At 43.1% G+C, this 12225-nt stretch overlaps 1 protein-coding gene across 1 annotated transcript; it reads right to left on the bottom strand.

Annotated features, from left to right (window-relative positions):
- Positions 1-1385: 1385 nt before the first annotated feature.
- LOC110492501 (amphoterin-induced protein 3) lies at positions 1386-4607 on the bottom strand. Its single transcript, XM_021566880.3, has 2 exons — positions 4081-4607; positions 1386-3663 (listed from the first exon to the last, which is right to left on the bottom strand). Exon 2 carries the CDS (start codon positions 3642-3644, stop codon positions 2205-2207), a length of 1440 nt encoding a protein of 479 aa, XP_021422555.1. The 5' UTR covers positions 3645-3663; positions 4081-4607; the 3' UTR covers positions 1386-2204.
- Between the last annotated feature and the right edge of the window lie 7618 nt (positions 4608-12225).

Genomic DNA, 12225 nt, shown 5'->3' with positions numbered 1-12225 from the left:
GGTCATTGTGCTGCCACAAAATGAATTGTAAGCAAGGGCTTAAAAAAGCTTTATACCAGAGCTGCGAGAAAAGTTCTATATAGTATTGAAACAATGTTGCGATTGTTTGTGAAAATGCTAACACGTGTGGTTCCTGTGGGGGAAAGATTCTATTGGGAATAGGTTCCCGTGGGGCTTGCCAGGGAGTGAGGTGTGTGTGTGTGTGTGTGTGTGTGTGTGTGTTTGCTCAAACACGCATGCATGTGTGGGTCTGGGAGAGGAAGTGTGTCCATCTGATGAATGGGCATGTGCCTGAACTGAATTTTATACACTAATTGTAGTCTCACCCACTCATTTCTAATGACCGATTATTTTTGACAAGGAACACCACAGGTGTACGAAGTTAAATTAAACAGCCCAATTTTTTAATGAAAATCATCAATGTATTTGTGTGGACAAAGTCATGGAGCCTTATGACAATCACATGAAATGAGCTAAATGTTTCAAAGAACGTTTTGAGAACTTTTTGTAATCAAACCCACATGTTGATGCTCCAGATACTCAACTAGTCTGAAGAAGGCCAGTTGAGCCTGTAATCAAACCCACATGCCGATGCTCCAGATACTCAACTAGTCTGAAGAAGGCCAGTTGAGCCTGTAATCAAACCCACATGCCGATGCTCCAGATACTCAACTAGTCTGAAGAAGGCCAGTTGAGCCTGTAATCAAACCCACATGTTGATGCTCCAGATACTCAACTAGTCTGAAGAAGGCCAGTTGAGCCTGTAATCAAACCCACATGCTGATGCTCCAGATACTCAACTAGTCTGAAGAAGGCCAGTTGAGCCTGTAATCAAACCCACATGCTGATGCTCCAGATACTCAACTAGTCTGAAGAAGGGCAGTTGAGCCTGTAATCAAACCCACATGCCGATGCTCCAGATACTCAACTAGTCTGAAGAAGGCCAGTTGAGCCTGTAATCAAACCCACATGCTGATGCTCCAGATACTCAACTAGTCTGAAGAAGGCCAGTTGAGCCTGTAATCAAACCCACATGCTGATGCTCCAGATACTCAACTAGTCTGAAGAAGGCCAGTTGAGCCTGTAATCAAACCCACATGCTGATGCTCCAGATACTCAACTAGTCTGAAGAAGGCCAGTTGTATTGCTTTTTAAAATTAGCGCTACAGTTTTCTGCTGTGCTAACATAATTGCAAAAGGTTTTTCTAATGATCAATTAGCCTTTTAAAATGATAAACTTGGATTAGCTAACACAACGTGCCATTGGAACACAGGAGTGATGGTTGCTGATAATGGGCCTCTGTATGCCAATGTAGATACCCCATTAAAATCAGACGTTTCCAGTTACAATGGTCATTTACAACATTAACAATGTCTACACTGTATTTCTGATCAATTTGATGTTATTTTAATGGACAAAAAACAAAAACAATGACATTTCTAAGTGGCCCCAAACTTTTGAACAGTAGTGTATATTTGCGGGGGAGTGTGGTTCGCCGGTGACCTGATATACTCACGCTTAACTTTAATCCCATGAAGGAAAAAAAAATAATACAATTCCAAAAACTCTATTACTCTAACAGCTTTTGTGGATGTCAGCCAAGTCCAAAATGTCCCAATAGGACTTCATCAGTGTTCCCCAATTCTGTCCCAGACCTTTCACCCGGATGTGTCTGCTCATGCACTCACATCCATTTATGGATTTAAAAGGAATTAGCTCATGTTAAATATAATAGGAAATCTGTCTACAATCTTCCCATGCTTACACCAATGCTATATTTTTACACTTCAGGGAGAAGGGAGGACCAATGCGTTTGGAGTTCATGATTTTAAAGAGAAGATAAATCTCTCCAGTGCCGAAGTTCGTGCCGTTGAATTAACTTTGCTCTAACCTTCCACAATAGCATGGACAGAAATATACAGTCTTGCAAAACTCAACCTGGTCTTCAATGAGACGGAGGAGAGGAAAGAGGAGGAACATTAGTTAGAGCCCTTATACAGACCTGTGAGGGTCTCTCTTTCACACTCTCTCCAGGGCTCAGCGATCATTTGAGGATAGTCAGGTTAGATGAAGCCTTCCAGCAGAGAAAGAGGAACGAGGATGTCATGTTTGTTCCATTCAGACCACCTGATACATGTCTATTGTAAGTCATGGGCTCAATTCTTAAAGTGCTCTTTGTCAGCGACAGGCTCTGATAGGTTAACTAGGAGAGTCCGCTGGCGCCCCACTCCCACTGCAACCCTGGTTGCTCCCTGGCCAGGGTGGCCCTCAGATCCCCGTTCTGCTCCTCCATCAGAGGCTCCATGAACACCACCCGCTTGTTGATGTTGGCCTTGGTTGGGTCCCTGTGGCTCAGTGTGGGGGAGAAGATGGAGGCCAGGGTGTTTGGGTCGTAGGCAGGGATCGGGATGGCCGGAGGCAGGGGCTGCTTACAGCACCCACAGCGGCAGGGCGTTAGGTAGAGGTACATTAGGATGACTACCAGGGTGACCACACAACCCAGTAAGGTGGTGTAGCCCGTGTTGAAGGTGTCAGGCATGGGGCGGATCACGGTGACATTCACCTCCCTGGTTGCATTCAGCATGTGTTTGTAGTCCAGGGCTGTACACAAGTAGAGTCCCGAGTCATTCACCTTGGCTGCTGGGATCTCCAAGGTCCCGTTAGGGAACATGTTGATGAGGGTGTCGTTGAAGCTCGTCTGGGTCAGGTATTCCTGATTTGGAGAGACCCATGTGTATGACAGCTCTTTACCTCTGAGGGAGGTTTGGCAGTCCAGATGGACCCTCTCCCCCTCGTTCACCATGAGGTTGGAGAGGAGAACAGCCATGGGCAAAGAGACCACCTTCCCCACTGTGCAGTTTTGGAAGTAGAGGGAGTGTCGGAGGAATCGGACCGAGGCGCGCGGCTCGCCGTAGATCAGGCAGGTGTGCTCATCTGTGAAGTCCCTGACTGAGTCAAAGCCCCTCTGCTCCCAGTGCCAGAACACACTGTACATGGAACACTCACACACCAGAGAGTTGTTATGGAGGTACAGCCCCTTCTGCACTGACCCCGGCAGTGCCTTCACATCCTCCCAGGGTAGCGTGGTCATACGGTTGGAGGACAGGTCCAACATGGTGAGAAACGGATGACTGTGGTCCCGTATGGAAAAGAAGGGGAATTCTGTGACTTGGTTGAGGCTGAAGTAAGCCTTCCTGAGACTGCTCAGACCACTCAGCGTCCCACCCTCCACGCGGGTGATATGGTTGTTGTAGAGCAGCAGCTCCTCCAGCCTCCACAGACCCTGCAGGAAGTGCTGCTCCAGCACCCGCAGCCTGTTGGAGGACAGGTCCAGGTGACGGAGGCTGGAGGTGTTCTGGAAGACCCCATGGCCCAGCGTCGTGAGCTGATTGTTTGCCAGGCGGAGGGTGTCCAGTTTGGGCAGGCTGGAGAAGCTGCCGGGGCCCAGCCAGCCCAGCCGGTTGTAGCTGAGGTCGAGGGTGACGGTGGTGGGGGGCAGGAGGAGGGGCAGTCTGGTGAGGCCCTGGGAGCCACAGCTCAGTGTGTCTGAGGTGCAGAGACAGATGGAGGGGCAGGTTCCCTCTGTGGAGTGGAGGAGGAGGCACAGCAGCACTACAGTGTCTGGAGAGAAGAGGGAGGTCATTCTGCTCTGGCCCGTTCTCCTAGGGAGGAAAGAGATTTGTTATGTAAATGACCTACCATGGTTGAATGAATGCAGTGGGAAGAGATTGTCAACGACCAGTGACTATTACAATGGTCAGAATACTTTGACAAGGCTGAGAATGGAATAGAGTATAAACCATAAAAAGCCTTTAATCTATAGGTCAGTTTTATCATGCATGCACAAACAAAATGTATCCAGGGGATACAGAATTTTAAAAATAAATAAAGATTATCTTATCACATGACTTATCACATCTTATTGTCAAGTGTAACTGAACATTTTGGTTAGGAAGAAACAGTCACAGCAGTAACAACTCTTTGAGATATCCTGATGCATGTTTTTCCATAATGTTCTGACTGTGTCGTTAAGAGTAGTAGTACAGGAGTGGAAGAACAAAGGGTTAATAAAGAAATACCTTTTCCCTGAAGAGTACTTTCCCTCTCTGTACAACTGACTCAAAGGCTTGTCATCGTCCTCACCAAAAAGCAATTAAAACCGCATCGCTGCCACTGATTTAATAAGTGTCATGAATCAGATTAAAAAAGCATGACGTTATTCAGATATTCGCTCTACCACACCTCCATGACCCGCTAAAACAAACTACTCAAACAGCACGGAATCCTGACTGTTTTGTCTCTTTCCCCAAAGTACTATTTAATTCTAAGCAATCCTTCACACGAGTATCCAACTGTTCAGTCTAACTTCAGGACTTGTCCTTTTCCCAGAAGTAGTACTTCACGTTAAGCGAGCCACAGGTATCCAACAGTTCAGTCCGAAGTGAGAGCTTATCACCCCTTTCCCCAGACAGAATCCTGAGCAAAGGTGCCACTACTCTCTCTTCTATCACTCACTCAGTCTCTGTCCACTGGTAAAGTTGCTCTGTGAGCTTTATCTGTCTGCCAAATGTGAGCGGTGCTTTATAAAAAAATCCTGCAGTGCTTTGCGATGTTACAAACACAGCTCACTTAATCTCCTACAATCCCCTCCTCCTGCTGTTTGTCATTTAGAGCACAGCCCTGTCTCCCTCACTGTCATCTTTAAATAATGATGCTTTCCTTCCTTACTGCTATGTTTTCTCTCAAATTCAATCAACTTTATTGACATGGCGAGTTAAATAACTTGCATTATCAAAGTATACATATACCAACAGTGGTTTGACTAACAGTAATAAGGTAACAATAATAGTAGTAGTGATAATGATTTTAACATTAAAAGCAACTACAGCAATGAGAATAACGAATTAAAGTAATAGGAGGCTAGTTTTAACATGGTTGAAGAGTCACATGGCATGAAAGACAAGACAAAACAAAATGGCAAATGCTACTGTTGCATTGTACTTTTCACTGGTCGTCCCTCAGGTTGTGGGAGGGGGTCGTATATTTGGCTGCCAAAACTGCACATTTTAGTTTTCACCCCAAAAATATTATTATATATATATATATATATATATATATATATATATATATATATATATACACAGTGCCTTGCGAAAGTATTCGGCCCCCTTGAACTTTGCGACCTTTTGCCACATTTCAGGCTTCAAACAAAGATAAAACTGTATTTTTTTGTGAAGAATCAACAATAAGTGGAACACAATCATGAAGTGGAACGACATTTATTGGATATTTCAAACTTTTTTAACAAATCAAAAACTGAAAAATTGGGCGTGCAAAATTATTCAGCCCCCTTAAGTTAATACTTTGTAGCGCCACCTTTTGCTGCGATTACAGCAGTCACTTGGGGTATGTCTCTATCAGTTTTGCACATCGAGAGACTGACATTTTTTCCCATTCCTCCTTGCAAAACAGCTCGAGCTCAGATGGAGAGCATTTGTGAACAGCAGTTTTCAGTTCTTTCCACAGATTCTCGATTGGATTCAGGTCTGGACTTTGACTTGGCCATTCTAACACCTGGATATGTTTATTTTTGAACCATTCCATTGTAGATTTTGCTTTATGTTTTGGATCATTGTCTTGTTGGAAGACAAATCTCCGTCCCAGTCTCAGGTCTTTTGCAGACTCCATCAGGTTTTCTTCCAGAATGGTCCTGTATTTGGCTCCATCCATCTTCCCATCAATTTTAACCATCTTCCTTGTCCCTGCTGAAGAAAAGCAGGCCCAAACCATGATGCTGCCACCACCATGTTTGACAGTGGGGATGGTGTGTTCAGGGTGATGAGCTGTGTTGCTTTTACGCCAAACATAACGTTTTGCATTGTTGCCAAAAAGTTCAATTTTGGTTTCATCTGACCAGAGCACCTTCTTCCACATGTTTGGTGTGTATCCCAGGTGGCTTGTGGCAAACTTTAAACAACACTTTTTATGGATATCTTTAAGAAATAGCTTTCTTCTTGACACTCTTCCATAAAGGCCAGATTTGTGCAATATACGACTGATTGTTGTCCTATGGACAGAGTCTCCCACCTCAGCTGTAGATCTCTGCAGTTCATCCAGAGTGATCATGGGCCTCTTGGCTGCATCTCTGATCAGTCTTCTCCTTGTATGAGCTGAAAGTTTAGAGGGACGGCCAGGTCTTGGTAGATTTGCAGTGGTCTGATACTCCTTCCATTTCAATATTATCGCTTGCGCAGTGCTCCTTGGGATGTTTAAAGCTTGGGAAATCTTTTTGTATCCAAATCCGGCTTTAAACTTCTTCACAACAGTATCTCGGACCTGCCTGGTGTGTTCCTTGTTCTTCATGATGCTCTCTGAGCTTTTAACGGACCTCTGAGACCATCACAGTGCAGGTGCATTTATACGGAGACTTGATTACACACAGGTGGATTGTATTTATCATCATTAGTCATTTAGGTCAACATTGGATCATTCAGAGATCCTCACTGAACTTCTGGAGAGAGTTTACTGCACTGAAAGTAAAGGGGCTGAATAATTTTGCACGCCCAATTTTTCTGTTTTTGATTTGTTAAAAAAGTTTGAAATATCCAATAAATGTCGTTCCACTTCATGATTGTGTCCCACTTGTTGTTGATTCTTTACAAAAAAATACAGTTTTATATCTTTATGTTTGAAGCCTGAAATGTGGCAAAAGGTCGCAAAGTTCAAGGGAGCCGAATACTTTCGCAAGGCACTATATATATATATATATTTATATATATATATATATATATTTATTTATTTATTTTGATAGTTTCAAATTCAAATACCTCTCCCCATAGGGGCAGCCTGGCTTGCCTGTGATCACCGGTCTCTATGGCCAGACTGTTGTCTGTCCCTCTGTCCTCTCTGGGCAGCCTGGCTTGCCTGTGATCACCGGTCTCTATGGCCAGACTGCTGTCTGTCCCTCTGTCCTCTCTGGGCAGCCTGGCTTGCCTGTGATCACCGGTCTCTATGGCCAGACTGCTGTCTGTCCCTCTGTCCTCTCTGGGCAGCCTGGCTTGCCTGTGATCACCGGTCTCTATGGCCAGACTGCTGTCTGTCTCTCTGTCCTCTCTGGGCAGCCTGGCCTTGCCTGTGATCACCGGTCTCTATGGCCAGACTGCTGTCTGTCCCTCTGTCCTCTTCTCTCTTTTAACCTAACTCCTGTGACTCTCTTTCTGCCATTAACAGACAATGGGTGTTTGGGGATTTAACATGACATATTCAATAGAGTGGTCATTGTCTTGTTGACAGTGTTCTACTTGATGAATCCCAGACGATTAGTATAGGGATATACACTACATGTATGTAAACCCCCGATGTCTCCCTCTCTCAACACACCTTTTTCTCTCCTCTCTAGGTTTGCAGTCATTAATGCTTCTCTCTACACATCCTTTGCTCTTTGTGTGGCAGGAAGATGTCTATTCCTCTCCACCCACCTCTCCTGTGCACTGTGTGGGTTTCTCTCCTCTCTCTCCCCCTCTGTCCCATCCTCTGTGGAAGTCTTTGATCCCTTCCTCTCTCCCCCCTTTCTGTCTCTCTGTGAGTTTGCCTCTTTCTCACTCTGTTCTTCCCTTCCATCCACTTCCCATCTCCTCTCTCCTCTCTGTGGATTTGTCTGGATAGATGCAGTCTATGCCTCTTGGTCACGGTGGTCCTGACAGCTCTGATTTCTGTCACAGTGCATTAGGTTCACCTCCCAGATAACACCTCCGCACTATACCTCATCGCCAGTGGGCGCATCCTGACTCCCACTCACTCATACAACCACAGAGTGCCAACCTGAGCCAGCCACGGGTGTAATGATGCATCTGGATCAGGCTTACTGACAGAAGGTGAACAGAAGGGAGCAGGTGAGGATGGGGATTGGCTCCACACGTAGCTGTAGTACGTAAGGAATCAGATTTGACAATTCCTGAGATTTTGTTTGATTAATCTTTTATTTTTTAGTAAAATGTTATCCGTTTTTGATATTTGTGTTGCTCCAGGACAACCGTTTGTGTAGGTGTTTTGATTTCAACAATAGTGGGTTAAAGATACTTTTATTATACTCCATGTTTATGCCATGGGCATATCACTGCCATGGATAGATGGGAGAATTACACACTATCTTGCCCCAAGGCTGTTGTTGTCAGTCAGCTTGGCAGAGATACACCCACCCACCCGCACATCACACATGCAATACTTGCATACATTTAATGTGCTTGAAAGTATTCCAAAAGACCTTGAAGGTGTTATTTTGAATATGATTTGTCCAATCTTATCCAAATGGTGAAGTAGTTCATGTAATAGAATGGCTGTATAGAGAGCTGGTTAAGACAAAAGTATATTGACAATTTTAGAATAAATGAGCTGCTCCCACCATATCGATAGGGGCATTAATCCCATACATGATAGTGTGTTCATCCCCTGGATGAGCTATAGACCTCTGCTTGAGAGCTGGTTCTTTCAAGTGCCGTCTGCTGTGTGTAGACGTGCTTCTCAGCCAGGTCGAATGAATCTCTCAGTATATGACAGTTGTGTTGGATATTTTGACAGCTATAACAGAGGGGTCATGATCATGCTCCGCTGGGTGTAATGTTATTGTAGCCCGTAGCCTCTGTCCATGCATTGGACAGTTCAGGTTCTTGTGACATACTGTATGTTGCATTGTATATTTAAAACAAATGTAGTTATCATTAAAAGGGAAAATCTTTTCCTGATTTAGAGATTATTAAGTGATGGGGGGTAACTCCATTCAGCTCCAGTGACCTATTACAATACATATACCCCTATTGGCCTACATAATGGGTCCTGTGTGTGTTCTTGAATTTGTTGCTTGATCACGTACTCCTAAGAGAAACAATTCTGATGTTTTTTCCACTGATTGGTCTTTTGACCAATCACATCAGCTCTTTTCACATCAGATATTTTTCATAGCTGATCTGATTGGTCCAAAGACCAGTTAGTGAAAAAATATCAGAATTGGGCTGCCTGTGTAACCGCAGGGTAAGAAGAATATAAGCCCATAACGCTCTAGTTACAGAACATACTGCACTGTAATAACCTCTACAACAATGTCCATGGTATTCTCCTTTACACTGGATGATTGACTGGGAGTCCTGTCTATCTACCTGCTTTGCAAATCCTACCTCCCCATGCATACATTTGATTAGACTGAGCATATATGCAAACTAGTGCTATCAAATCAGCCAGGTTCAGAGTGGACCTCAAAGCATAAACCCTGACCTGATGCTTCCTGCTCCCAGCAGTAAGTGATTTGCTGCACACCATCTGCTGCCTGCACAGGGACAGTTAGAGTGCTGCACAGGGAAATGTCTGCTCTTATCGTGCCCTTCACGTCCACTGTAAGCTACTATCTCTGTGGAGGCACAGATTTAAAAAATTGTCTCATTCTGGGAAAGCAGAAGTCGTTCTTAGTTTTAGTCATATGAACAGCTGCAAATGTCCGATCACCTCTGCAGTTGTCCTGCCAATAGAAGAGTGGCTGAGCTGCTGTCTTGTGGTTTGAACCATGGGTCTCTCGGTTCTATTTTCTATTCTATTCTTGGAGGTCACCAGCATGCATCTCTATGGATGCAAGTAGCTGTAATTCTAATGCATGGGTAAACTGTGACAGAGATAGAGGGAGGCTACAGTAGGTCCATCTGTCTGTTTTGACTATTGTATTGATCCAGCTGAATCCAGTGATCAACTCTGTAAACACATGTTGGGTTTGTCAATCCTAACATGTTTTGTATAGCCTCCTGTTCTCTCCCTGCCAATTATTAACCTGTGAATATGTACCCACTTAATTACCCTCCGTTTGAGCGGCTTTCTGTTAGCCTGGCCCACTGCCAAATTCTCAAATATGAATGAGTCAGCGGTGAGGATGAATAACATGGAGTTTAGTGTCTATTTATTTTGGTGTCATTTTGCAGTCTGTATTTTTCACACAGCGGGGACAAGTTTTCTAGTATGTTCAACGATACGGTTTCATTGTGATGGGAAGGTAAATTGTTGTTACCCAGATCCATGCACCCCTTGAATAATGTAAAGAAACATGTACTCTCCTATTTGAAAATGTCAGCGATAGCAATCCCATTTTATAGGTTACATAGAGAAAGAAGTTGCATATGAGACTTTGCACTCAAGTTACCCCACCTGGCAGTCACAGTTCAGGGAAATGCTTGGATGAAAAGGTTCAAGCCTGCCATCTAGTGGCCGGTGAATAAAGAACGATCAAAACATTAGTCAATAATAAAATGAATGTCCATTTCTCTCAGAAAAAAATACTTTTAGATACATTGCTACAAAAGTGGATTAAATATGTGGGAATACAAAGCACAATAAGCATACAAAATACTGCAAATATATAATTCCTTTTGAAATATTGGAGAAAAGAGATGAGTCTCTTTGGGATCAGATACTGCCCAGCACATCTTCCCTGTCGAGCACATGTTTCCTGTATATTTCTCCTGCTAATGTATGTTTGGGTCTGTGATTGCAAGTCAATAAACATTTAATTGTGTGCAGAACAAAGGCTATAGGCTACTTGTTGTTTTTAATGCTTCCATGTTACGTAGCCCCTCACTGTCCATAATGATTACTAAAGGATTTCAATTAGATCTCAAAGGGATTACTACAACAGCTTGCTGCTTCCCCCTCTTCCCATGATAAATTATTATGTGTTGTGGCTGGACTTCGGTAATAACTGCACTTGTCTCTGTGTTCCATTACTGAGGGATATGAGTTGTGAAATGAGATCAGTGACTACTCTGCTATCATTGATTGAGCTATAAAACATTATGGGCCAGAACAGAGTAAATTACATGACGTGATGGTGAGCGGGGTGCTCCCTCCTCTCTTGGGTCGTTCCACCTCAAAGCACAAGAAAGAGGATTTTGACACCCACCATCTCAGATTGTTCTGAAATTGTTTCTGTATTTACTAACATATATGATTAGCATTCCTGAAACATTATTTTGTTGAAATAACATTTCTGAGAAATGAAGGTAATTGATTGCACCCAAATTGGCCCTATGTTTGTTTGTTTGTTTATTTATTTATTGGATTCAGATAATATTCTAAAAATCTAGTACTCAACATCCGATTTGGACCAAACTTCTTCCTACCAATGAGTAAGACATGACGATTCTCCCAAAAATGGTCCAATGCCACCCATGGACTACTCACACCCCATGCCAATCCAACAACCAGTATATAGTATCAGTTCTCTGTTTGACAAGCGGTATGGAGCTGCTGCTTGGAGTATTTCTTCTCCATACTATGTAATGTATTCCCGGCGCATCTAGTTTATTCTCCCCTGATCAAAGAAATTAGTAATTTAATTCACTTGCATTATTTACCATAAAGTAGTGTGAATAATAGAATAGTGTTTATTAAATAGATCACAACATTTTTCTTGCAATTTTAGGTAGAAAACCAATTTGTCTCATGATGAAAATAATCATCCTCATTTAAAGCCGGTCCTCCATGAAAGCAATTCAGTTTGTCCTTCTCTTAGCAACCCAATGCTTCAATCCAACTCTCCTTAGATAGTCCAACAAGTGACCATTCTGAGAGGGCTATCCCTATGATGTAATTCTCATATGAAGACTTTGATGGATAAATGGGCTAGGGACTAAAATGGTGTGACAAGACAACCCTAATAAAAACAGTTCTATATGTATTGGGATTAATCCCATAACGTTGAAACCATTAGAACTGTTGTAGCCTAATGGTTTGCTTGTTCACCAGGAATCGTCTAACGGCAACTAATCCCTTTTTGAAGGAAATAAACCAGACAGAGGGGACGTTTTCTGGACACACATTAAGCCTAAAACAAGGACAAACTGAATTGCTTTCATGGAGGACTGTCTTGAAATGTGAGTATGACCACACAATTTATTTTCATCATGAATCAAATCTATTGGTTTTCTACCCAAAGTTGCAATGGAAATGTTGTGATCTATTTAATAAGCACAAGAGAACAGCCAACTGGATGTGTACGGTATAGCAAGAATAGCGACATCTAGTGGTTAAACATGGTACTTTCATGCTACTTTATGGTAAATAATGCAAGCGATTTCAATTAATAATTTCTCTGAAAAGGGGAGGGAAAAACATCACCAGATTCACAGGGAATACATGACATAGTATGGAGATGCAATACTCCAAGCTGCAGCTTCATACTACTTGTCAAA

Source organism: Oncorhynchus mykiss, chromosome 16, assembly GCF_057628025.1.
Source record: "Oncorhynchus mykiss isolate SJ-2025 chromosome 16, ASM5762802v1, whole genome shotgun sequence".
In the NCBI taxonomy this organism is placed as follows: Eukaryota; Metazoa; Chordata; class Actinopteri; order Salmoniformes; family Salmonidae; genus Oncorhynchus; species Oncorhynchus mykiss.
Note: the sequence above shows the minus strand (reverse complement) of the source record. Positions and strands in the feature narration are given on the sequence as shown.